General features: G+C 43.5%; 1 protein-coding gene and 1 pseudogene across 1 annotated transcript; one reads left to right on the top strand and one right to left on the bottom strand.

Moving 5' to 3' along the window:
• Positions 1-56: 56 nt before the first annotated feature.
• gpaa1 (glycosylphosphatidylinositol anchor attachment 1) lies at positions 57-12,124 on the top strand. The gene is made up of 13 exons (XM_055866172.1): positions 57-406; positions 742-851; positions 1,195-1,374; positions 1,600-1,711; positions 1,876-2,023; positions 2,108-2,209; positions 2,511-2,707; positions 7,846-8,042; positions 8,170-8,323; positions 9,588-9,659; positions 9,830-10,026; positions 10,918-11,088; positions 11,349-12,124. The coding sequence occupies exons 2-13, from the start codon at positions 778-780 to the stop codon at positions 11,590-11,592; spliced, it is 1,848 nt and encodes a 615-aa protein (XP_055722147.1). The 5' UTR covers positions 57-406; positions 742-777; the 3' UTR covers positions 11,593-12,124.
• On the bottom strand, positions 12,121-25,826 carry LOC129813723 (ranBP-type and C3HC4-type zinc finger-containing protein 1-like; annotated as a pseudogene).
• Positions 25,827-25,924: the final 98 nt, after the last annotated feature.

Raw genomic sequence — 25,924 nt, 5'->3', positions numbered from 1 at the left:
GGACAGAGGGAGCTATAGATGTAGGTCTACATCGGAATCTGGGATTGGATAAATCAATCAATCAGCAAAAATAAAACCGTTTGAGTGTCGCGTCACATGGGGGTGTATTCATTAGTCTAATTCTGGTGCAAAACGTCTGCCAACAGGATCTGATTAATAAATACACCCCTGAATTAGTTCTCTGAATGTATTTAGGTAATTCATTTTCCAAACCGACAGGGAGAGCCAGTCACAAATCCAATGAGGTAATCTCTGTTTTTATTATTTCTTGGCTAAAGCGGAAGTTGGTCCGTCGCACAATAGTCCGATAAGAATCAAGGAAAAAAGACCGGTGGAAAATCTATAGCAGTAAAGTACAGGCTAGCTACACCTGTCAAATCTTGGGCCTTTCCCTTGTGCCCGAAAGGTAGGCTCTTTTTAACTACACATTTTGTAAAGGTATTGGATAAATACATTGGTTAGTTTAAAATAACAGTTGCGGATATTTGCGCGTGCAACGTTGCTGGTTCTCTGCTGCTTAGTTAGGCAACTAACGTTAGCTAGCTAGCTAACTAGCTAGCTAACATTTGCTAATCGATAATAATGGACCATATTCTTTAGCACTGTTTTTTTTTAATTATAAAGGTTAGCAGTTAGCTAGCTAGATTAACACTATAGATGCCTACAATGGCGCGAGGGGATGACTAAAAGCTACATTCATATTGAATATTATTGACTGGGGCTTTGTTTGCAATGGTCCAGCTGAGCCAGTCTGAGAGGTAACAACGCAACAACAACATGGGACTACTGTCTGACCCAAACCGAAGACGAGCCCTGACCAAACTTCTCACCCGTCTCAATGCACCAATCTGGTGAGTCCTTCCGGTCAGAATATCAATGGTAGAATATTGAAGAATTTGCTGGGGAAGTGGAATGGGACAGGGATGCACCTTGTACTACTTGTACCCTTTTATTTGACTAGGCAAGTCCGTTAAGAATAAATTCTTATTTTAATGACAGCCTAGGAACAGTGGGTTAACTGCCTTGTTCAGGGGCAGAACAACAGATTTTTACCATGTCACTTCAGGGATTTGACCTAGCAACCTTCCAGTTAATAGTCCAACGTTCTAACCACTAGGCTACCTGCCTCCCCATCCTACCTACTAACTGTGTATGAGCCAAATGCTTTAAAATGATATAAAGATGTCTCCCCAGTGTTATGTGCTACCTGGCGGGTGTGGCATGGTTCATGGGCTTGGCCTTTGAGCCGTTCACCCTGCGCACCTACATGTCAGAGAACGCCATGGGCTCCACCATGGTGGAGGAACGCTTCCCAGCAGGTGAGAGGGCTCTGGCCACCGGTAGGGAGTTTGCTGCTCACAAGAAGAAAGTAGGGTGAGTCAAACTAATAAGCCTTCCCCCTATAGCCATCACTAGTGTCAGGAGCTTCTCTTGTTCATGTGACCAGGAAAAAAACTTGCCCCTAGCTATCACTAACCCCTACTTTGGGATTCAGTGCTTATCCTACCTATCACAAATCCAGCTATAATAATGAGAACCACTCCCACAATATTCCTTCTGTGTTTCACTTCTTTTCTTCTCCCTCACTTCTCTCTGTAGTGGGATGCCGGTGGATTGGCTGGTGAAGACCATGCAGTCTCGAGGGCTGGAAGTGTTCACTCAGAGCTTCACCCGCAAGCTTCCCTTCCCAGATGAAAACAAAGAGAGATATGTGCGTTTGGGCTGAGACAAAGATGTCTACATATTAAACATAAGCTCCTATTTAATCTTGGTGCGCACACACACTCTCAGACACATTCCTCCTCTGTATCTTGACACAGGCTTTAATTTCTTCTCTTTCTCTCACTGATCCTTATCACGGTTTGTCTCGGTCAGATGGTGCGGGGCACTAACGTGTATGGGATCCTGCGGGCCCCCAGAGCCCCTCGTACTGAAGCCCTGGTGCTGAGTGCCCCCTGTAGTGAGGGAAACAATAACAACCAGGCAGTGGGCCTTCTGCTGGGCCTCGCCCAGTACTTCAGGAGTAAGCATACTACTATTACTAACATTCACAGACAGACCATTTCCAAAGGTTAAATTCATCTGTCAATGATTGGTCTCTTCTTAGGTCAGATCCACTGGGCTAAGGACATTATCTTCCTGGTGAATGAACATGACCTGATCGGCATGCAGGCCTGGCTGGAGGGATACCACCACACCAACACCACTGGTCAGTACTCCTTACCTGCATCTCTGTAATAATGTAACCCTTTAATGCACCAGTTTTAGAGACACCATTATAGACTGTATGTATTATCAATGTCTCTATACCAGGGCTCTTTAATCCTGTTCCTGGAGAGCTACTGTCCTGTAGGTTTTCCCTCCATTTCTAATCTAGCACACCGGATTCTAATAATTAGCTGGTTGATAAACTGAATCAGGTTAGTTACAGCTGTCAAGGAACAGGGTTTGAGAGCCCTGTTCTATACCATCAACCCTGCCACCATTGTGCCTCCTGCTGGATCCCCCAGGTGGTGACTGGTCTCCACTGCAGGGAAGAGGTGGCTCCATCCAGGCAGCTCTGTCTTTGGAGCTGAGCAGTGATGTCATCACCAGTCTGGACCTGGTTCTGGAGGGGCTCAACGGACAGCTGCCAAACCTGGACCTGGCCAACCTCTTCTACGCCTTCTGCCAGAAGATAGGGGTCCTGTGTACCATCCAGGGCAAGGTAGGGAAGAAGTCCAAATGCCAACACTTACTTGAGTAAGTAATTATTATTATTTCTTTTTTTTAAATCTTCACCTTTTATTTAACCAGGTAGTCTAGTTGAGAACAAGTTCTCATTTGCAACTGCGACCCGGCCAAGATAAAGCAAAGCAGTTCGACACATACAACAACACAGTTACACATGGAATAAACAAACATACAGTCAATAATACAGTAGAAAAAGTATATTTACAGTATGTGAAAATGAGGTAGGATAAGGGAGGTAAGGCAATAAATAGGCCATGGTGGCGAAGTAATTACAATATAGCAATTAAACACTGGAATGGTAGACGTGCAGAAAATTAATGGGCGAGTAGAGATACTGGGGTGCAAAGGAGCAAGATGAATAAATACAGTATGGGGACGAGGTAGTTGGATGGGCTATTTACAGGTAGAGCAGCTCACAGATCACTCCGACAGCTGGTGCTTAAAGCTAGTGAGGGAGATATGAGTCTCCAGCCTCAGTGTTTTTTGCAGTTCGTTCCAGTCGTTGGCAGCAGTGAACTGGAAGGAAAGGCGGCCAAAGGAAGAATTGGCTTTGGGGGATGACCAGTGAGATATACCTACTGGAGCGCATGCTACGGGTGGGTGCTGCTATGGTGACCAGTGAGCTAAGGCGGGGCTTTACCTAGCAGAGACTTGTAGATGACCTGGAGCCAGTGGGTATGGTGACGAGTACGAAGCGAGGGTCAGCCAACGAGAGCGTACAGGTTACAGTGGTGCGTAGTATATGGGGCTTTGGTGACGAAACGGATGGCACTGTGATAGACTGCATCCAATTTGTTGAGTAGAGTGTTGGAGGCTATTTTGTAAATTACATTGTTGAGGATCGGTAGGATGGTCAGTTTTACGAGAGTATGTTTGGCAGCATGAGTGAAGAATGCTTTTTTTGCGAAGTAGGAAGACGATTCTAGATTTGCTTTTGGATTGGAGATGCTTAATGTGAGTCTGGAAGGAGAGTTTACAGTCTAACCAGACACCTAGGTATTTGTAGTTGTCCACAAGTCAGAAGCCTCCAGAGTAGTGATGCTGGACAGGCGGGCAGGTGCGGGCAGCGATCGGTTGAAGAGCATGCATTTAGTTTTACTTGCATTTAAAAGCAGTTGGATGCCACGGATGGAGAGTTGTATGGCATTGAAGCTCGTCTGGAGGTTAGTTAACACAGTGTCCAAAGAAGGGCCAGAGGCATACAGAATGGTGTCGTCTGTGTAGAGGTGGATCAGAGAATCACCAGCAGCAAGAGCCACATCATTGATGTATACAGAGAAAAGAGTCGGCCCGAGAATTGAACCCTGTGGCACCCCCAAAGAGATTTGACACAATGAACTCTAGCAGAGAAGAGGTTGGTAAACCAGGCGAGGCAGTCATTTGAGAAACCAAGGCTGTTGAGTCTGCCGATAAGAATGTGGTGATTGACAGTTGAAAGCCTTGGCCAGGTCGATGAATACGGCTGCACAGTAATGTCTCTTATCGATGGCGGTTATGATATTGTTTAGGACTTTGAGCGTGGCTGAGGTGCACCCATGACCAGCTCTGATACCAGAATGCATAGTGGAGAAGGTACGGTGGGATTCAAAATGGTCGGTAATCTGTTTGTTAACTTGGCTTTCAAAGACCTTAGAAAGGCAGGGTAGGATAGATATAGGTCTGTAGCAGTTTGGGTCTAGAGTGTCTCCCCCTTTGAAGAGGGGGATGACCGCGGCAGCTTTCCAATCTTTGGGAATTTCAGATGATACGAAAGAGAGGTTGAACAGGCTAGTAATAGGGGTTGCAACAATTGCGGCGGAGAGGGTCCAGATTGTCTAGCCCGGCTGATTTGTAGGGGTCCAGATTTTGCAGCTCTTTCAGAACATCAATTATCTGGATTTGGGTGAAGGAGAAATGGGGAGGCTTGGGCGAGTTGCTGTGGAGGGCTGTTGGTAGGGGTAGCCAGGTGGAAAGCATGGCCAGCCGTTAAAAAATGCTTATTGAAATTCTCAATTATAGTTGATTTATCGGTGGTGACAGTGTTTCCTAGCCTCAGTGCAGTGGGCAGCTGGGAGGAGGTGCTCTTTTTCTCCATGGACTTTACTGTCCCAGAACTTTTTTGAGTTTGTGCTACTGGATGTAAATTTCTGCTTGAAAAAGCTAGCCTTAGCTTTCCTAACTGCCTGTGTATATTGGTTCCTAACTTCCCTGAAAAGTTGCATATCACGGGGGCTGTTCGATGCTAATGCAGATCGCCACAGGATGTTTTTGTGCTGGTCAAGGGCAGTCCGGTCTGGAGAGAACCAAGGGCTATTCCTGTTCCTGTTTTTTTTTTTTTATTGAATGGGGCATGCTTATTTAAGATGGTGAGGAAAGCACTTTTAAAGAATAACCAGGCATCCTCTACTGACGGGATGAGGTCAATATGCCCCGTGTGGCTCAGTTGGTAGAGCATGGCGCTTGCAACGCCAGGGTTGTGGGTTCGATTCCCACGGGGGGCCAGTACAAAAAAAGTATGAATGTATGTACTTGTAAGTCGCTCTGGATAAGAGCGTCTGCTAAATGACTTAAATGTAAATGTAAATATCCTTCCAGGATATTCAGGCCAGATTGATTAGAAAGGCCTGCTCGCTGAAGTGTTGTAGGGAGTGTTTGACAGTGATGAGGGGTGGTCGTTTGACCGCAGACCCATTACGGATACAGGCAGTGATCGCTGAGATCTTGGTTGAAAACAGCAGAGGTGTATTTGGTGGGCAAGTTGGTTAGGATGATGTCTATGAGGGTGCCCGTGTTTACGGATTTGGGGTTGTACCTAGTTGGTTCATTGATAATTTGTGTGCGATTGAGGTCATCAAGCTTAGATTGTAGGATGGCCGGAGTGTTAAGCATGTCCCAGTTTAGGTCACCTAGCAGCACAAGCTCGGAAGATAGATGGGTTGCAATCAATTCACATATGGTGTCCAGGGCACAGCTGGGGGCAGAGGGTGGTCTATAGCAAGCGGCAACGGTGAGAGACTTGTTTCTGGAAAGGTGGATTTTTAAAAGTACAAGCTCGAATTGTTTTGGTAAAGACCTGGATAGTAAGACAGAACTCTGCAGGCTATCTCTGCAGTAGATTGCAACACCGCCCCCTTTGGCAGTTCTATCTTGTCGGAAAATGTTATAGTTAGGGATGGAAATGTCAGGGTTTTTGGTGGTCTTCCTAAACCAGGATTCAGACACGGCTAGGACATCCGGGTTGGCAGAGTGTGCTAAAGCAGTGAATAAAATAAACTTAGGGAGGAGGCTTCTAATGTTAACATGCATGAAACCAAGGCTTTTACGGTTACAGAAGTCAACAAATGAGAGCACCTGGGGAGTAGGGGTGGAGCTAGGCACTGCAGGGCCTGGATTAACCTCTACTTCACCAGAGGAACAGAGGAGGAGTAGGATAAGGGTACAGCTAAAGGCTATCAGAACTGGTCGTCTAGTATGTTCGGAACAGAGAGTAAAAGGAGCAGGTTTCTGGGCGCAATAGAATATATTCAAGGCATAATGTACAGACAAAGGTATGGTAGGATGTGAGTACATTGGAGGTAACCCTAGGCATTGAGTAATGGTGAAAGAGATATTGTCTCTAGAGACGTTTAAACCAGGTGATGTCACCGCATATGTGGGAGGTGGAACTAAATGGTTGGTTAAAGCATATTGAGCAGGGCTAGAGGCTCTACAGGGAAATAAGACAATACTCACTAACCAGGACAGTAATGGACAAGGCATATTGATATTAGGGAGAGTCATGCATAGCCATGTGATCATAGGTGTCCAGTGAGTGGTTGGGCTGGCTGGAGACACGGCGATTCAGACAGCTAGCAGGCCGGGGCTAGCAAGCTAACAGAAGGGCCTTAGAGGGACGTCTCGACGGAGGAAAGTCTGTTTTAGCCTCCGCGTGCGGTGAAGTTATTTGATGTAGTTGCAGAAAGTACATACCGTAATTGCTGGACTATTAAGCGCACCTGAATATAAGCCGCACCCACTGAATTAAAAAAAAAAAATGTATTTTGTACATAAATAAGCCGCACGTGTCTATAAGCCGCAGGTGCCTACCGGTACATTGAAACAAATGAACTTTACACAGCCTTTAAACGAAACACGGCTTGTAACAAAAATAAATAGGCTTTAACGAAACACGTCTTGTAACAAAAATAAATAGGCTTTAACGAAACAGGCTTGTAACATTTTTTTTTTTTTTAAATAGCAGTAAACAGTAGCCTACCAAGAAAGTCCTTGGTCACTATCTTCCTCCTGTGCACTGAAACCACTGAAGTCATCTCCTTTGGTGTCGGAGTTGAATAGCCTCAGAATTGCTTCATCCGATGTTGGATCGTTTTCATTGTGCTCTCCTCACTTTCATCCGGAGGCAAATTCCCCGCTGAGCTTATGCTGCCCTCTTCAATACGCAGCAGCTCCACGCTGTCAGGACCCACTGGCAGACTTGACCATAAGTCGCTCTTCGCATGCGGCCCGTTTTAGTGAAGGATTTCTCCCCACTTGTCATCCAAACCTCATTTTCTAGTTCGGGCCATCTGCTTTTCTTTCCTCTGAAAGCTTTTGTTGTCTTTTTGCACCAAGTCAGTTTCTCACGCTGCTGTTTCCAACGTCTTATCATCGACTCATTAAGGCCAAGCTCCCGTGCAGCAGCTCTATTTCCTTTTCAAACAGCCAGATCGATCGCCTTCAAATTGAAAGCTGCATCATATGCATTTCTCCGTGTCTTTGCCATGATGAGGGTGACAAAATGACTACCGTAATTAGAATGATGGAAAGTTTGAGCGCGCTCGATTTACTTCACATTATGTGACGGTGCTCAGGTTTTGGCGGCATGAATTTGTGAAAGCGGGAAAAATCCATAAATTAGCCGCGTCATTGTATAAAGCGCAAGGTTCATAGCGTGGGAAAAAAGTAGCGGCTTATAGTCCAGAAATTACGGTACTGTAAATTTGTAATGCTTTCAGAGAGGTCTAATAATAGAACACCATAGATGTTTTGTCATGTGCATTCCTCTATGCCAGGTAAGGAGAAGCCAGTAATGACATGATGTAATAACATGTTTAATTGCCTGATTGTCATGCTGACTGTCCTCTCTCCATCCAGCTCCAGAGGAACGACTGGGACACTACATCGGGCTACAGCCACGCGGCCCAGACCATGATGTTGATGGTGCTGAAGCAGGCCAGTGGGCGACCCTGGGGGGACCACGGCCTGTTCCTCAGATACCACATAGAGGCCGCCTCCATCAGGGGCATCAACAGCTTCAGACAGTACAAGACAGACACCACCACCATCGGCAGGTCAGCTGCTGATGTTCAAGCTACAATTTAGATGATCAGAAAGCCTTCAAATGCAACTCTTGTCGTTTCTATGGAGACATTTTCACAGTGAAAATTACATGGAAATTAACCTGTGTGTGTCCCTCAGGCTCCTGGAGGGGATGTACCGGAAGCTGAACAACCTCCTGGAGCGTCTGCACCAGTCCTACTTCTTCTACCTCATGCCCTCGCTCTCTCGCTTCGTCTCCATTGGTTACTACATGCCCGCCTTCGGCCTGTTGGCTGTCATTCTGCTGTTGCGCGTATCCTTCCACCTCTGGGACAATAGGGGATTCTATTGTTATTTAACCGTTTTTTAACCAGGTAGTCCCATTGAGGTCAGAATACCTTTTTCCCAAGGGAGACCTGTCCAAGAGAGCTGGAGGGTTGAGATGCACTTGTGTGGGAATTACAGTTGAAGTCGGAAGTTTACATACATTTAGGTTGGAGTCATTAAAACTCGTTTTTCAACCACTCCACAAATTTCTTGTTAACAAACTATAGTTTTGGCAAGTCGGTTAGGACATCTACTTTGTGCATGACACAAGTCATTTTTCCAACAATTGTTTACAGACAGATTATTTCACTTATAACTCACTGTATCACAATTCCAGTGGGTCAGAAGTTAGCATACACTAAGTTGACTGTGCCTTTAAACAGCTTGGAAAATTCCAGAAAATGTCATGGCTTTAGAAGCTTCTGATGGGCTAATTGACATCATTTGAGTCAATTGGAGGTGTACCTGTGGATGTATTTCAAGGCCTACTTTCAAACTCTGTGCCTCTTTGCTTGACATCATGGGAAAATCAAAATAAATCAATCGCGAACAAAAGCCAGACTATTGTTTGCAACTGCACATAGGGACAAAGATCATACTTTTTGGAGAAATGTTCTCTGGTCTGATGAAACAAAAGTAGAACTGTTTGGCCAAAAATAAATAATTCTCTCTACTATTATTCTGACATTTCACATTCTTAAAATAAAGTGGTGATCCTAACTGACCTAAAACAGGGAATTTTTACTAGGATTAAATGTCAGGAGATGTCAACTGAGTTTAAATGTATTTGGCTAAGGTGTATGTAAACTTCCGACTTCAACTGTAAATGGACAGAAAGGATATTCATTTTGGTCCATTCTATATTAGTAAATGAATTAGGTTAGTCAAAAGGCCTAATGGGGGTTAATGATATGTTTGCGTAGTTAAGCTGAATGTTCAACTTCATTAAAGATGGAATCCGCAGTCGGGGAAACAGTGCCACTATCCGCCCTAATGCCGTTATCGATTTTGTTTTTTTGACGAAGTGAGGGGGAGGAGTGTTGCACAATGTGGTAAAAAGAAATGGCAGTACATTCTGCTGTTCTAGCGCACGTGCAATGATGTCCATGGGGCAAACGGACGTGACAGTTTCACCGTTAAGGATTCCAGCTTTAAGTCGTGATGAGATTGCTCTGAATGAGGCTGTGTATATCTCGATGATGGTTTAATACACTGGTGCATATCAGTATTGTCCTTAATGGCAGTAACAGGCCTTAGACCTGTGGGTACAGCTAGGTGCTTCTCCACCAGGAACAGAGGATGGGGTGGCTGGGGGAGTGCAGGTCAGTCATGGAGTAGTAAACAAGCTGTGTGTGTGTGTGTGTGTGTGTGTGCACCTCTGGTATGTAATAACTATAGTATCTACCTTTTTACATCTCTAGAGGTCAACAACCTATTGGTCTATGTCAGTATAATTGACTTTTTCCTCCTGTCTCCCTCTGTCCTCCATCAGCCCTCCAGCCCAGGGGTCCTGTCTATCCTGACTCCAGTAGTGATCAGTCACATGACAGGGGTGGCTCTGTACACCCTCCCTATCCTCTCTCAGGAGATGGCTGTGCAACACTTCCCTGTGTCTGAGACGGAAGCTGTGGTCCTCACTGCTATAGCTATCTACACCGCAGGGCTGGCCCTGCCACACAACACACACAGGTACACACACCCTCTTATCTTTCTCACATATACACACACTCAAAGAAAACATAAGATGGCTGATGCAGGTTCTCACACACTAAATATGCATACAATATGCCAGGTTTGCCCCGTGATCACACACACACCTTGACGATACTGTGGCTGCAGTAAATTATTTTATTTCACCATGTCCCCCTCTGTAACTAGTGTTGTTTACGTCTTGCGCTAATGTGCGTTTCATAATCTGATCAATATCATCTAATCAAGGCAGGGCTCTACAGTGCTAGCATTTTACATGCATATGCGCCTAAATATTTTGCTGTGTGCGACCTGGAATTGTAATTTAGGCGCACAAGTGCGCCTAGAAAAATTGTTGCAATGATTACTTTACTGTAAAACAGCCCCTGAGCGCAGATTCATGACTGTCATGCTTGCACCATTTCAGCAAAGAAAAACGGCTTGGTACCTCATATTTGTAATTGTGCTCCTAAATGTCTGTGTGCTCACATGCTCCTTGTAACAAAGGTCTGTGTAAAATGTCTCTTATCCATCCACATTGTGACCAGATTATCTAGTGCCTCCCTGTATGCAAATTATTTTAGATATTATTTCAAAATAATATTAATACATTTATTATAAATGAAATTGTGATACCTGTCAATGATTTTAGAGGTTGATATGAATTTTAAATGGCTTGACCATCCAGATGTTTACACTTCAATGATATCCAGACACAATGCATGCCTGACAACCGATGGAGGTGCTCAGGAAGATCTGATCACAATCAAATGTATTTTAATCGTTTACACCTGTCTGAAAATGTGGTCACAAAGTGTGAACAAGTTCAGGACAAAGGGCGCATGTTAGCATCAGGAATAAATGGGGCTTTTATCTCTCTTTCTCCCCCAGGCTTCTGCAAGGAGAGGGTACAGAGGAGGGCTGGAGAGTGCTGAAGCTGGTGGCTCTCCTCTACCTGGCTGTGTTACTGGGCTGCACTGCCCTTATCAACTTCTCCCTGGGCTTCATCTTGGCTCTATCCCTGGTGCCCATCGCTGCCTTCATCACACCACATACACCCAAGTAATACTCTCAACACTCTCACCCACCCACAACTTTCTCCCGGTGTTGGGTGATTTATTATAGAAGTAATAATTCTCAATGTGATGTTGCACTCTCTAGTTTAATGTCTGAGCGCACAGTGCAGTGTTAGTTCCATTGTCCCTGTGTGTGAGGATAGTGTGTGTAATAGTTCCCTCAACCTCTTGTCCACTGTCTTGAGTGCTGTATTAATGTTTCTTCTTCCAGGGCTCGGTAATAACGACTTTACCCTCTCTCCCCAGGGCTCTATCTGCAGCCATCATGGTGCTCCTGAGCCCCGGCTGCACTCTGCTCTACTGCGTCTTCCTCTTCCAGGAGCTGCAGGAGACTCCCGTCTCCCTGCAAGATGGTTGGATGCTCTTCCTGTCCGTCATCTCCCAGGGCATCCTGGACCACTCCCTCTACGGCTCATTGGTCTATCCGCTCCTGGCTCTGCTGATCTACCCCTGTTGGTTGCTGCTCTGGAACATTCTCTTCTGGAAGTAAACAACAGGTAACTGGGGGAAGACTGGTCCCAGACCAGCCTTTATATGGGAACTATCTATCTTGAGAGGTGAAACTGCTCCTAAACCTGCCTTTATGGAATAAAGGTGTTTCCCCAAGGAGTAGGCTGACTGACTTGCCTGGAAGGAATAGGAAGTTGGCGGGGGGAGTGGTTAAGTGTATTGGGTTGGGCTTGTCTGGCGGAATTACAACTAAAAGGTTGTATTGGGTTCAGGGCTCGTGTGCATGGGACTGGTTTATGGTACCTGAAGGAATAAATAATGCACTGTTTTTTGGTTATATTATTGGGCCTGAGTGAATATTCTAAGGGATGAAACTGAACAAAATAAAATGTTAAAGAAGCAGTATCCTTAAGCCAACCTCTTGGCAATTGAAGCCCTCCAGAAAATGTCCATAATCTACTATATGAACTAAGAATTGTCTTTAAATGTTATTTTTTTTATATACTTTATTTGAACCATGTGTACAGACACTCATTTATAAATGCTCAAATAAAAACTTAACTCAAACTTGATCAACGTATGTTTATTCAGCTAACACCATTTTATACAGTTATGTTTGACAAAACATAACATTCCGTCACTAACAGTTCAGACAGAGAAACTTATGACATAGGTGAAACACATCGACATTAATATCACCAAACATTCTTATAAAAATAAAATCACTTTAAAACCCTGTCACTCCCACAGACTTGCCTCATAGCAACTAATTCCTCTCATCCCATCAAACCAAATGGCACCAACCAATGACCAGCAAGACCTGGGCCTGTATTCACAATGTATCTCAGAACAGGAGTACTGATCTAGGATCAGGTCCTCCATGTCTATATAATTATGATCTAAAATACATCTGATCCTAGACCAGCACACCTACTCTGAGTTGGAATACAGGCCCTGGTTTTAAACTGCACTTTCAATACTCAAACGTATCCCAGTTGGCCAACTTCAAAATATACCACATTCTCTCATCTGAGATATCAGGTAGAGAGATAAGGGAAGCACCACCCACCCCTCTGGAATGTGTAAATGTAAACTAATTAAATAGTCTGCCACAAGGCAAAAGGTTGCTGACTGCCATGTCCAGAGGAGAGTCACAAGACAGCTCCCATTGACTATACAGGTAGTTCCTTTTGTGAGCCACTGCAAGTGGAGATCCATGTCTGTGCTACAGCGTCCATATACCTCTAGTGTTTGTCAGTAGTGGGTTTTTACCTAAGAATCAGTAAGTTGGTGTCAGTTGTATGTGATCAGTCGGCCAGGCTATGGTATAGGTTGCGAGGCAGTCAACTGATCAATGCCCCAATCTCCCCCTGCTCCACTCTTCTTCCTTTCTCCTTTAATACAGACAGGGAATAAAGACAATATTGTAGTTTAGAATGCAGGTGATGTGTTCTGTCTACTCTATGCCATAGATACAGTACCTGTTGTATGAGGCGGTGCTCCTCTGAGTCAGGTCTGGCTGTACTGCAGATCTCACAGCCTGGTCGGGAAGGATTGTTGATAAAGGTGCAGGAGGGACAAACCCATTCTGTCTGCGTGTCAAGACGTATAGAGCAGTGATGTTCAGTATACTAGCTATATGGAATATTAGGTTTCTATCAGGGAAAGAGAAAGTATGTCCTCAACTATCATCTTGCGTAAAACAATGAAATGGTGTTTGAAGCCAACAGCCGATCACATAAATATGAAAACATTGGGTTTGTACCTGTGTTTTACTGGCTTTGCAGGGTTGATCAGGTTTATTGTTGATCTGCAGAGTCTCCAAGTTGAGGGCCTCTCTGATCTCGCTCATACCCAGCCTGTCAGCCGCACGTCCGGTGCTCCCTACAGTCAATCACAACAATGGTAAATGAGTGATCAGTCCCCTTTTATAATAAAGCATCGCATGCAACTATATTTGCATACTGGCATACAGTTGAGCAGACATGTTTTTAGGATTTCCACACATGCAAGGGTCTGAAAAATGAATGGGCCTTTTATAAACAAATTTCATGCAATTCTATGTCCTTTACATGATAGACATTAGCATAATATTTTTTAATAAATACCACACAAATAGCCTAATGCCGCCTACTGTGCAACTCGCTATTCTGGTAGGATGCAATTTTGGAACTTTATATATACTTTCGTATTTATAATTTGTTTTATTATTATTGTATATCAGTGTTATTTATTCATCTAAACCAGTTCTTTAACCCTCTAGGGAGCTACCCTCCTGTAGGTTCTCTTTTCAACCCCAGTTGTAACTGACCTGATTCAGCTTATCAACCAGCTAATTATTAGAATCAGGTGCGCTAGATTAGAAATGGAGAAAATAAAAATGAAATAACCCTACAGCCCTGATCTAGAGTCTAAAGGAGGGTTCTACTAAGCCAACATATGGAATTGTTTTAAGATGGTCATACCAAGGATAATTTAGATATTTGATTTAGAATTTTAGGACCCCTTTAGGTATGAAATTTATTTTTAAATGATTTAATGAAACATTGAATTTGGCCTTACTGCTATAAGCCCATAGAAATACATTGAATAACATATTCATACATGGAAAAACAGTTCCAAAGAAAATCTAAAAGGAAGTTTGTTTTGAAGTGTCTGCCCTATATCTGAGAGATCTAAGATCAGGAAACTATCATTTTTATTGGACAAGTATTTAACCTCTTTTTTTTGGCACTTTTTAATACATTTTTTATTTCACCTTTATTTAACCAGGTAGGCCAGTTAAGAACAAGTTCTCATTTACAACTGCGACCTGGCCAAGATAAAGCAAAGCAGTGCAACAAAAACAACACGAGTTACACATGGGATAAAAAAACGTAGTCAATAACACAATAGAAAAATCTGTATACAGTGTGTGCAAATGAAATAGAGGTAAGGCAATAAATACGCCAATAGGGGAAAAGTAGTGCCAATTTAGCAATTTACACTGGAGTGATATGTGCAGATGAGGATGTGCAAGTAGAAATGCTGGTGTGCAAAAGAGCAGAAAAACATATGGGGATGAGAAGGGTAGTTGGTTGGATGGGCTATTTACAGATGAGCTGTGAACAGCTTCAGCGATCGGTAAGCTGCTCTTACAGCTGACGCTTAAAGTTAGTGAGGGAGATATGTCTCCAACTTCAGTGATTTTTTTTGCAATTCGTTCCAGTCATTGGCAGCAGAGAACTGGAAGGAAAGACGGCCAAAGAGGTGTTGTCTTTGGGGGTGACCAGTGAAATATACCTGCTGGAGCGTGTGCTACGGGTGGGTGTTGCTATGGTGACCAGTGAGCTGAGATAAGGCGGAGCTTTACCTAGCAAAGACTTATAGATGACCTGGAGCCAGTGGGTTTGGCGACGAATATGTAGCGAGGACCAGCCAACGAGAGCATACAGGTCGCAGTGGTGGGTAGTATATGGGACTTTGGTGACAAAACAGATGGCACTGTGATAGACTGCATCATATTGGCTGAATAGAATGTTGGAGGCTATTTTTGTAAATGACACCGCTGAAGTCAAGGATCGGTAGGATAGTCAGTTTTACGAGGGTATGTTTGGCAGCATGAGTGAAGGAGGCTTTGTTGCGAAATAGGATGCCGATTCTAGATTTAACAATGGATTGGAGATGCACTAAACTACACTGAAGAAACATATAAATGCAAGATGCAACAATTTCAACGATTTTACTGAGTTACAGTACATAAGGAAATCAGTCTATTTAAATTATTTTATTAGGCTCAGATCTATGGATTTCACATGACTGGGAATACAGATATGCATCTGTTGGTCACAGATACTTTTTAAAAAAGGTAGGGGGCTTGGATCAATAGACCAGTCAGTATCTGGTGTGACCATTTACCTCATGCAGCAGGACACATCTCCTTCGCATAGAGTTGATAAGGCTGTTGATTGTGGAATGTTGTCCCACTCCTATTCAATGGATGTGCGAAGTTGCAGGATGTTGACGGGAACTGGAACACACTGTCGTACACGTTGATCCGGAGAATCCCAAACATGCTCAATGGGTGACACGTCTGGTGAGTAGGCAGGCCATGGAAGAACTGGGACATTTTCAGCTTCCAGGAAATGTGTACAGATCCTTGCGACATGGGGCTGTGCATTATCATACTGAAACATGAGGAGTTGCTGGTGGATAAATGGCACGACAATGGGCCTCAGGATCTCTGTGCATTCAAATTGCCATCAATAAAATGCAATTATGTTTGTTGTCCGTAGTTTATGCCTGCCGATACCATAACCCCACCATGGGGCACTCTGTTTGCCCACACAATGCCATACACGGTGTCTGCCCTTTGCCCGGTACAGTTGAAACCGGGATTCATCTGTGAAGAGCACACTTCTCCAGCGTGCCAGTGGCCATCGAAGGGGGTTAGTCAGGTCAAGACCCTCGTGAGGCGATGAACACGCAGATTAACTTCCCTGAGACGTTTTCTGACAGGTTGTGCAAACCCACAGTTTCATCAGCTGCCTGGGTCCTGGGCTAGCGTGGTTACACATGGTCTGCGATTGTCAGGCCGGGCGGATGTACTGCTAAATTCTCAAACGATGTTGGAAGCGGCTTATGGTAGAAAAATTAACATTAAATTCTCTAGAAACGGCTCGGGTTGGCATTCCTGCAGTCAGCATGCCAATTGCACTCGCTCCTTCAAAACAGCTCTGGCATTGTGTTGTGATAAAACTGCACATTTTAGAGCGGCCTTTTATTGTCCCCAGCACAAGGTGCACCTGTGTAATGATCATGTTTGATCAGCTTCTTGATATGCCACACCTGTCAGGTGGATGGATTATCTAGGCAAAGAAGAACTGCTCACTAACATGGATGTTAACAGATTTGTGCACAACATTTGAGAGAAATAAGCTTTTTTGTGCATATGGAAAATGTCTTGTTTCTTTTAATTCAGCTCATGAAACATGGGACCAACACTTTACATGTTGTGTTTATATTTTTGTTAATTGTACTTCCATATACAGTGCATTCGGAAAGTATTCAGACCCCTTGACTTTTTCCACAGCTTTATTCTAAAATTGATTAAATTGTTTTTCCTCATCAATCTACACACAATAACCCATAATGACAAAGCAAAAACAGGTCTTTAGAAATTTTGGCACATTTATAAAAAATAAACTGAAATTACATTTACATAAGTATTCAGACCCCTTACTCAGTACTTTGTTGAAGCACCTTTTACAGCGATTAAAGCCTTGAGTCTTCTTGGGTATGACGCTACAAGCTTGGCACACCAGTATTTGGGGAGTTTCTCCAATTTTTCTCTGCAGATCCTCTCAAGCTCTGTCAGGTTGGATGGGGAGCGTCGCTACAGTGCCTTGCAAAAGTATTCATCCCCCTTGGTGTTTTTCCTATTTTGTTGCGTTACAACCTGTAACTTAAATAGATTTCATGTAAATCGACATACACAAAAATAGTCCAAATTGGTGGTGATATGAAGAAAAAAAACGTATTTCAAAAATGTCTAAAAAAACAGAAAGTGGTGTTAGTATTCACCCCCTTTGCTGCTATGATTGAGCCCCTAAATAAGGTCTGGTGCAACCAATTACCTTCAGAAGTCACATAATTAGTTAAATAAAGTCCACATGTGTGCAATCTAAATGTCACAAGATCTGTCACATGATCTCAGTGTATATATATATATATACACCTGTTCTGAAAGACCCCAGAGTCTGCAACACCACTAAGCAAGGGGTACCACCAAGCTAGCGGCACCATGAAGACATCCAAACAGGTCAGGGACAAAGTTGTGGAGAAGTACAGATCAGGGTTGGGTTATAAAAAAAACTTTTAACATCCCACGGAGCACCATTTAAATCCATTATTTAAAAAATGGAAAGAATATGGCACCACAACAACCCTGCCAAGAGAGGGCCGCCCACCAAAACTCACGGACCAGGCAAGGAGGGCATTAATCAAAGAGGCAACAAAGAGACCAAAGATAACCCTGAAGGAGCTGCAAAGCTCCACAGCGGAGATTGGAGTATCTGTCCATAGAACCACTTTAAGCCGTACTCTCCACAGAGCTGGGCTTTACGGAAGAGTGGCCAAAAAAAAGCCATTGCTTAAATAAAAAGATAAGCAACCGCGTTTGGTGTTCGACAAAAGGCATGTGGGAGACTCCCCAAACATATAGAAGGTACTCTGGTCAGATGAGACAAATGAAGCTTTTTGGCCATCAAGGAAACCGCTATGTCTGGCGCAAACCCAGCACCTCTCATCACCCCGAGAACACCATCCCCACAGTGAAGCATGGTGGTAGCAGCATCATGCTGTGGGGATGTTTTTCCATCGGCAGGGACTGGGAAACTGGTCAGAATTGAAGGAATGAGATCTTCCAGAGATTTGAGACTGGGACGGAGGTTCACCTTCCAGCAGGACAATGACCCTAAGCATACTGCTAAAGCAACACTCGAGTGGTTTAAGGGGAAACATTTAGGATTCCAATGTCTTGTAATGGCCTAGTCAAAGCCCAGACTTCAATCCAATTGAGAATCTGTGGTATGACTTAAAGATTGTTGTACACCAGCGGAACCCATCCAACTTGAAGGAGCTGGAGCAGGTTTGCCTTGAAGAATGTGCAAAAATCCCAGTGGCTAGATGTGCCAAGCTTATAGAGACACACCCCAACAGACGTGCAGCTGTAATTGCTGCAAAAGGTGGCTCTGCAAAGTATTGACTTTTGGGGGTGAATAGTTATGCACGCTCAAGTTATGTTTTTTTGTCATCTTGTTTGTTTCACAAATAATATTTTGCATCTTCAAAGTGGTAGGCATGTTGTGTAAATCAAATCATACAACCCCCCCCCCCCAAAACTCAATTTTAATTCCAGGTTGTAAGGCAACAAAATAGGAAACATGCCAAGGGGGGTGAATACTTTCGCAAGCCAATGTATTTTCAGGTCTCTCCAGAGATGTTCGATCGAGTTCAAGTCCGGGCTCTGGCCGGGCCACTCAAGGACATTCAGAGACTTGTCCGAAAGCCACTCTTGCGTTGTGTTTGCTGTGTGTTTAGGGCCGTTGTCCTGTTGGAAGGTGAACCTTCGCTCCAGTCTGAGGTCCTGAGCGCTCTGGAGCAGGTTATCAAGGATCTCTGTACTTTGCTCCGTTCATCTTTCCCTCGATCCTGACTAGTCTTCCAGTCCCTTGGCGCTGAAAAACATCGTCAAAGAATGATGCTGCCACGACTATGCTTCACCGTAGGGATGGTGCTAGGTTTCCTCCAGGTGTGACACTTGGTATTCAGGCCAAAGAGTTAGGTAGGATAAGAGGCAATAAATAGGCCATGGTGGCGAAGTAATTACAATATAGCAATTAAAAACCTGAATGGTAGTAGCCTTAGTAGGTTACTCACCCATTGCATATGGGATGACAGGCACATTTCTCCAATGTCTGAATTGTAAATATGTCCTAACAGAAACCGCAACCAACCATATAAATATAATCCATAGATGCCAGTTCCCATTTAAATCAGGACTGGCAGCCATTGCTAGTGTACCCATGAGTTTAACAGTCAAAGTGCCAGGGTAAGAGGTTACAAAATCCTTCTATGGATCATATCTATGGCCACAATGCAACAAGCTGTTCTATATTTGGTGTGTGTGCTGCCCAAATTGTGGCCTTCCCGAGTAAGTATGTGTAATAAAACTTAATCCACTGCTATTTTTTTTGTCATTTATCCTCTGTAGCTAAATTATGCTCTCTGGTGTAGTATTTATTATTATTTTATTTATGTCTGTTCAGACGAGTAATATCATTTTTATAGCCTAATTTTGGCAAAATTATTTCAATTTACTTCTCGCGGCTATTAGTATGTGCACTGCTGTGTGTGTGGGTGCGTCTGTCTCTGTGGGTGTGTGCACAAACTTACCCTGGGAGTTGTGGCTTAGCCTGGAGGGCAGGGTGCTGTAGCCCCTCCAGTCCTGGGACGTAGAGCCGTTGCTGGTAGGCGGAGTTGGGGTGATGAGGGCGCCCTCCTGGTCCTGCTGGAACAGCTGACGGTTGAGGTGGGCATGGCGGGCTGAGATCAGGTAGAGGTAGGCATGTCCCCATCCCTCTGGACCCCATACGGGGCCAGGGACCTGGGCTCTGTGCACAAACACTGCCCTATCACCCAGCGCTGCACGCGAGGGTGGAAGCCATACTCCAGAAACACCTGATAGAAATGCACAGACAGAGAAGAGAGATTTGTGAACATTTACATTTGCCAATGTAGCCCAAGTACTCAAGCAAACAGAAGACCACAGAAGTTTTTATCTGACCTGCTGCTTGAGTGCTGCGACGGTCATGTGTGGGAAAACTTTCACTGTGACGCAACAGGAAGAGGAAATGTCCTCCACTGCCACAGACAAACTGCAATACAGACATGGCACCGTTAACACAAATGCTCCTTGTTCTGTTGGACAACTTATCTTAATTTCCCCCCTAAACTGTCTTACTTCTTCTCACCGTATCTCTCCTTCTGCGTAACTCTTCTCAGACAGTTGGATGGTGAGCACCGCCTTCTGGTGAGCCAGAGCAGCAGCCTGGCTGTCGCCTGCTTCGATTGCCCGGGCAAGCTCCAGGCGCAGCTCCTCTTCAGAGAGAAAACAGGTTAAATTACTAATACTATACAAAAATGCATAAATGTACTGTACGTTGCCATGCAAGTATGGTAGAAAAAGAGAGAGTGGAGGAAGCATGAGTGCACTTACCAGTGAGTGGTAAGGAGGCTGTGCTGCGCTGTTCTAGAGCTATTGCAGCGGTGTGCTTCTGTCGGTCATCCAGAGGATGTGGGGAAATATTTGCAGCAACTACAGTGAAAGAGAAAGAACGGTCAATTGTGAGAGAGCATTCTATTGTATTAGTCACAGTATGGGGTTCTAGGAGGAGACTTCTAAGACACAACAAGACAGGAATGCAGCTTAACAAGCAACCTAGAATAGAGAAAGACTGCCATGCCCGCTGACCTCTGTGTGCCTCTCTTAGGGATGACATCACCACTGTGGCCCACTGCTCAGCCTCCAGATTGCAGCAGAAGTTGAAGCGGATGCAGTCGTGAGGGGGCGTTGCCAAATGAATCTCGTGAAGGCGTGGAGACTTCACCTCATACTGCACAGAGCGCAAGTCAAACTCTGCAATGAACTGTGAAAAAAAAAAATAGTTTGGACACACCTACTCATTCAAGGGGTTTTCCTTAATTTGACCATTTTCTACATTGTAGAATAATAGTGAAAACAAACTATGAAATAACACATATGGAATCATGTAGTAACCAAAAGTGTTAAACAAATCAAAATATATTTTGGATTCTTCAAAGTAGCATGGAATGCTTTTCCAACAGTCTTGAAGGAGTTCCCACATACAGTTGAAGTCGGAAGTTTACATACGCTTAGGTTGGAATGATTAAAAATAGTTTTTCAACCACTCCACAAATTTCTTGTTAATAAACTATAGTTTTGGCAAGTCGGTTAGGACATCTACTTTGTGCATGACACAAGTAATTTTTCAAAAAATTGTTTAGAGACAGATTATTTCACTGTATCACAAATCCAGTGGGTCAGAAGTTTACATACACTAAGTTGACTGTGCCTTTAAATAGCTTGGAAAATTCTTGAAAATTATGTCATGGCTTTAGAATCTTCTGATAGAGTAATTGACATACTTTGAGTCAATTGGAGGTGTACCTGTGGATGTATTTCAAGGCCTACCTTCAAACTCAGTGCCTCTTTGCTTGACATCATGGGAAAATCAAATGAAATCCACCCAAGACCTCAGAAAAAAATGTGGACCTCCACAAGTCTAGTTCATCCTTGGGAGCAATTTCCAAACGCCTGAAAATACCATGTTCATCTGTACAAATAATAGTACGCAAGTATAAACACCATGGGACCACGCAGCCGTCATACAGCTCAGGAAGGAGACGCGTTCTGCCTCCTAGAGATGAGCGTACTTTGGTGCGAAAAGTGCAAAACAATCCCAGAACAACAGCAAAGGACCTTGTGAAGATGCTGGAGGAAACGGGTACAAAAGTATCTATATCCACTGTAAAACGAGTCCTATATCGACATAACCTGAAAGGCCGCTCAACAAGGAAGAAGGCGCTGCTCAGAAACCGCCATAAAAAAGCCAGACTACGGTTTGCAACTGCACATGGGGACAAAAATTGTACTTTTTGGAGAAATGTCCTCTGGTCTGATGAAACAAAAATGGAACTGTTTGGCCATAATGACCATTGTTATGTTTGGGGGAGACTTGCAAGCCGGAAAACACCATCCCAACTGTGAAGCACGGGGGTGGCAGCATCAAGTTGTGGGGGTGCTTTGCTGCAGGAGGGACTGGTGCACTTCACAAAATAGATGGCATCATGAGGTAGGAAAATTATGTGGATATATTGAAGCAACATCTCAAGACATCAGTCAGGATGTTAAAGCTTGGAAGCAAATGGGTCTTCCAAATGGACAATGACCCCAAGCATACTTCCAAAGTTGTGGCAAATTGGCTTAAGGACAACAAAGTCAAGGTATTAGTGTCCATTACTAAGTCCTGACCTCAATCCTATAGAAAATGTGTGGGCAGAACTGAAAAAGCGTGTGCGAGCAAGGACGCCTACAAACCTGACTCCATTACACCAGCTCTGTCAGGAGGAATGGGCCAAAATTCACCCAACTTATTGTGGGAAGCTTGTGGAAGGCTACCCAAAACGTTTGACCCAAGTTAAACAATTTCAAGGCAATGCTACCAAATACTAATTGAGTGTATGTAAACTTCTGACCCACTGGAAATGTGATGAAATCAATAAAAGCTGAAATAAATAATTCTCTCTACTATTATTCTGACATTTCACATTATTAAAATGAAGTGGTGTTCCTAACTGACCTAAGACAGGGCATTTTTACTAGGATTAAATGTCAGGAATTGTGAAAAACTGAGTTTAAATGTATTTCGCTAAGGTGTATGTAAACTTCAGACTTCAACTGTATGATGAGCACTTGTTAGCTGCTTTCCCTTCACTCTGTTGAGGTCTCGGGTGATTGTGGAGGCCAGGTCATCTGATGCAGCACATCATCCACTCTCCTTCTTGGTCAAATAGCCCGTACATAGCCTGGAGGTGTGTTGGGTCATTGTCCTGTTGGAAAACAAATGATAGTCCCACTAAGCACAAACCTGATGGGATGGCGTATTGCTGCAGAATGCTGTGGTAGCCATGCTGGTTAAGTATACCTTGAATTCTAAATAAATCACTGACAGTGTCATGAGCAAAGCACCCCCACGTCATCACACCACCTCCTCCATGCATCACGGTGGGAACCACGTATGAAGAGATCACCCGTTCACCTACTCTGCGTCTCACAAATACACAGCGGTTACAACCAAAAATCTCAAATTTGGACTCATCAGACCAAAGGACAGATTTCCATGGCCTAATGTCCATTGCTCGTGTTTCTTGGCCCAAGCAAGTCTCCTCTTATTATTGGTGTTCTTTAGTAGTGGTTTCTTTGCAGCAATTGGACCATGAAGGCCTGATTCACGCAGACTCCTCTGAACAGTTGATGTTGATGTGTCTATTACTTGAAGCATTTATTTGGGCTGCAATTTCTGAGGCTGGTAACTCTAATGAACTTATCCTCTGTAGCAGAGGTAATTCTGGCTCTTCCTTTCCTGTGGCGGTCCTCATGAGAGCCAGTTTCATTACAGCGCTTGATGGTTTTTGCGACTGCACTTGAAGAAACTTTCAAAGTTCTTGCGGATTGACTGACCTTCAGGTCTTGAAGTAATGATGGACTGTCATTTCTCTTTGCTTGTTTGAGCTGTTCTTGCCATATTATGGACTTGGTCTTTTACCAAATAGAGCAATCTTTTGTATATCACCCCTATCTTGTCACAACACAACTGATTGGCTCAAACGCATTAAGAAGGAAAGAAATTCCACAACTTAACTTTTAACAAGGCACAGCTGTTAATTGAAATGCATTCCAGGTGACTACCTCAAAGCTGGTTGAGTGTGCAAAGGGTGGGTACTTTGAAGAATCTCAAATATAAAATATTTTATTTTTTGAAAACTTTTTGGGTTACTACATGATTCCATATGTGTTATTTCATAGTTTTGATGTATTCACTTATTCTATAATGTAGAAAATAATATAAATAAACAACCATGGAATGAATAGGTGTGTCCAAACTTTTGACTATAGAGAGAGGGAGAGAGAACATACTGTCTCCTATTTAGTACGGTTCTTCCCTTGTTCAGATAGACACAGGACAGATGATTGTAAAAAAAAAAAAATCACACGACAAAGTTTCCCAGCAATGGAATTACTGTGTCATTTTATTAAACAAGATTCCAATTCAGTAGCTATGTCCAAAAAAATGTATCTAAACTGACATTGCTCAAACCAACAGAACAATGTTGTGTGTGTACAATTTATTATGTCAATGCATACAATTGTTTGCATGGCATTACATGTGTCAAGATACCTAGCTAGGTAGCTAGACGTTACAGTGCAGTATGTCTTACCACACTACGGCCGCTTCCGCTACTGTGCCTCAGTGCTAGCCGAAACTCTCCAGCTTTGCTGGGGTCCATACTAAGCTGAACACGGAGAACCTCATCGCCAGCTCCGGGGAGGCAAAGCGGTCGAATTCCAGAATGGCAAACCGACACTTGCACCGACATCAAAACCGTGTTGCAGCTAGCCAGTGCGGGCCCACCATGTACAGACTGGAATGTGGCTGGCACAGGCGTTGGAGTCCAACCGCCCGCGCTCAGTGCCATCTCCCCACAACAACAGTTGGGAACCACAGGTGTAACGTTATATCAACCCCAAAAGCACAATGCACTGTCGATAGTTATGTGAGTCTTGATTTTAACAGCCTACCTGTTAGTAAAGAGATTGCGTTCCATTACAGCTAGTTATATGTCTATCCATAGCTGAAAACGAAATTACATGTTTAAAAAAAAAATCTAAACAGGAAGTAGCGTGGGTCGTCCTTTATTTACCTCCGATATAAACCGGCGTTGTTCATAAATATTATGGTCCGAGAGCGAGCCTTTGAGCAATGTGTTAATTAATGCAACGTGAATTAATGTTGTTAGTATAATAATAGTCTTATTATACTAAGGGGAAAAACAAACAATTATACTTGAAGTGAGGCAAATAAAATAATAACGCCTTCACTACAGATCCAGCAAGGAGAGAAACAAAAATTAGATCAAACTACATAAACCTGGAAAATTCCAACAGATTCCTTTAGGACATGATGTCTGTTTCAAAATTTCGGATGGAACGGACCTTTATAATATGTGATTATTCACAGAACTGAGATTGTCATGTGTTGGTCTGCATTCACTACTGTAATATTGCCTTCTTGCAATCATTCCCATGGATTTTAAAAACATTTAATAGACGATATTTCACTATTAAAATGTGTGAGAAGGAGATGGTGGGAATAAGGAAGAATGATGACAGGGTGAAAGGTGGCAAGGAAAATTAACAATGGTGAAATAAATGAGTGAGTGACAATGAATAACCACCCACATAATATCACTGGGAGCTGTTTTGTGTGGTCTCTTGTCTCAGTCTCAAGGGCATTATAAGAGTTTTTTTTGGTATGTTAATAAACACTTATGGGAATAACACATTATCAAACATTGATTCAATACACGTCCCAAAAAGTTCTGTACATGGGGCTTTCCGGTGATGCAACTTAGGAAATGGCTGCCTAGTTTTTCATACTGCACATTGTTAGGGTTGCGTCAATTCAATCTGGTATCAGGATAAATATGACAATGAGTCACCGATTGTATGCTATGTATTTTTTATTAGCTAAGCAATAAGTGGTAAATGCAATTTTCGTATATACGGGTTCACTGTAACACCACGCAGGGTAGAACAGAGAACTGACTTGTTCCTGACAAAGTTATTATAATATACTCTGACAGAGGTAGTTCCTGCTTCCGAGCCGGCATGTTACAGAGTAGAGACTGGGCGTGGTTTAGACTCACCCAGCCTATCGTTGATTGTTGGCGCAGAGCTGGTCCCGGCCCCCGGGCGCTCCAGTTGATAGATATAACTTGCTGTGTAGAATATCTATGCGCTCATGCTCGATACCGTTATCTCGCACCTGGCTCCTGTTATCTAACAAAAGACCGTTTGTTCTCGCAACACTACGTTCTGAATGTGCCCCCCCAACTCATTGCACAGTTCATGTCTTCATGTTATTCTGTATTTTTCCATCATGAGAAAGGCCCATGGCCCTGAAACTGTTAACAATGTTTCAAGTCAGCTATGTTGCATAACACATACATCCACACAAGCAAACAGCAGA

The sequence above is a fragment of the Salvelinus fontinalis genome, chromosome 17 (genome assembly GCF_029448725.1).
Source record: "Salvelinus fontinalis isolate EN_2023a chromosome 17, ASM2944872v1, whole genome shotgun sequence".
Lineage (NCBI taxonomy): Eukaryota > Metazoa > Chordata > Actinopteri > Salmoniformes > Salmonidae > Salvelinus > Salvelinus fontinalis.
This window is presented reverse-complemented; position numbering and strand designations above follow the sequence as displayed.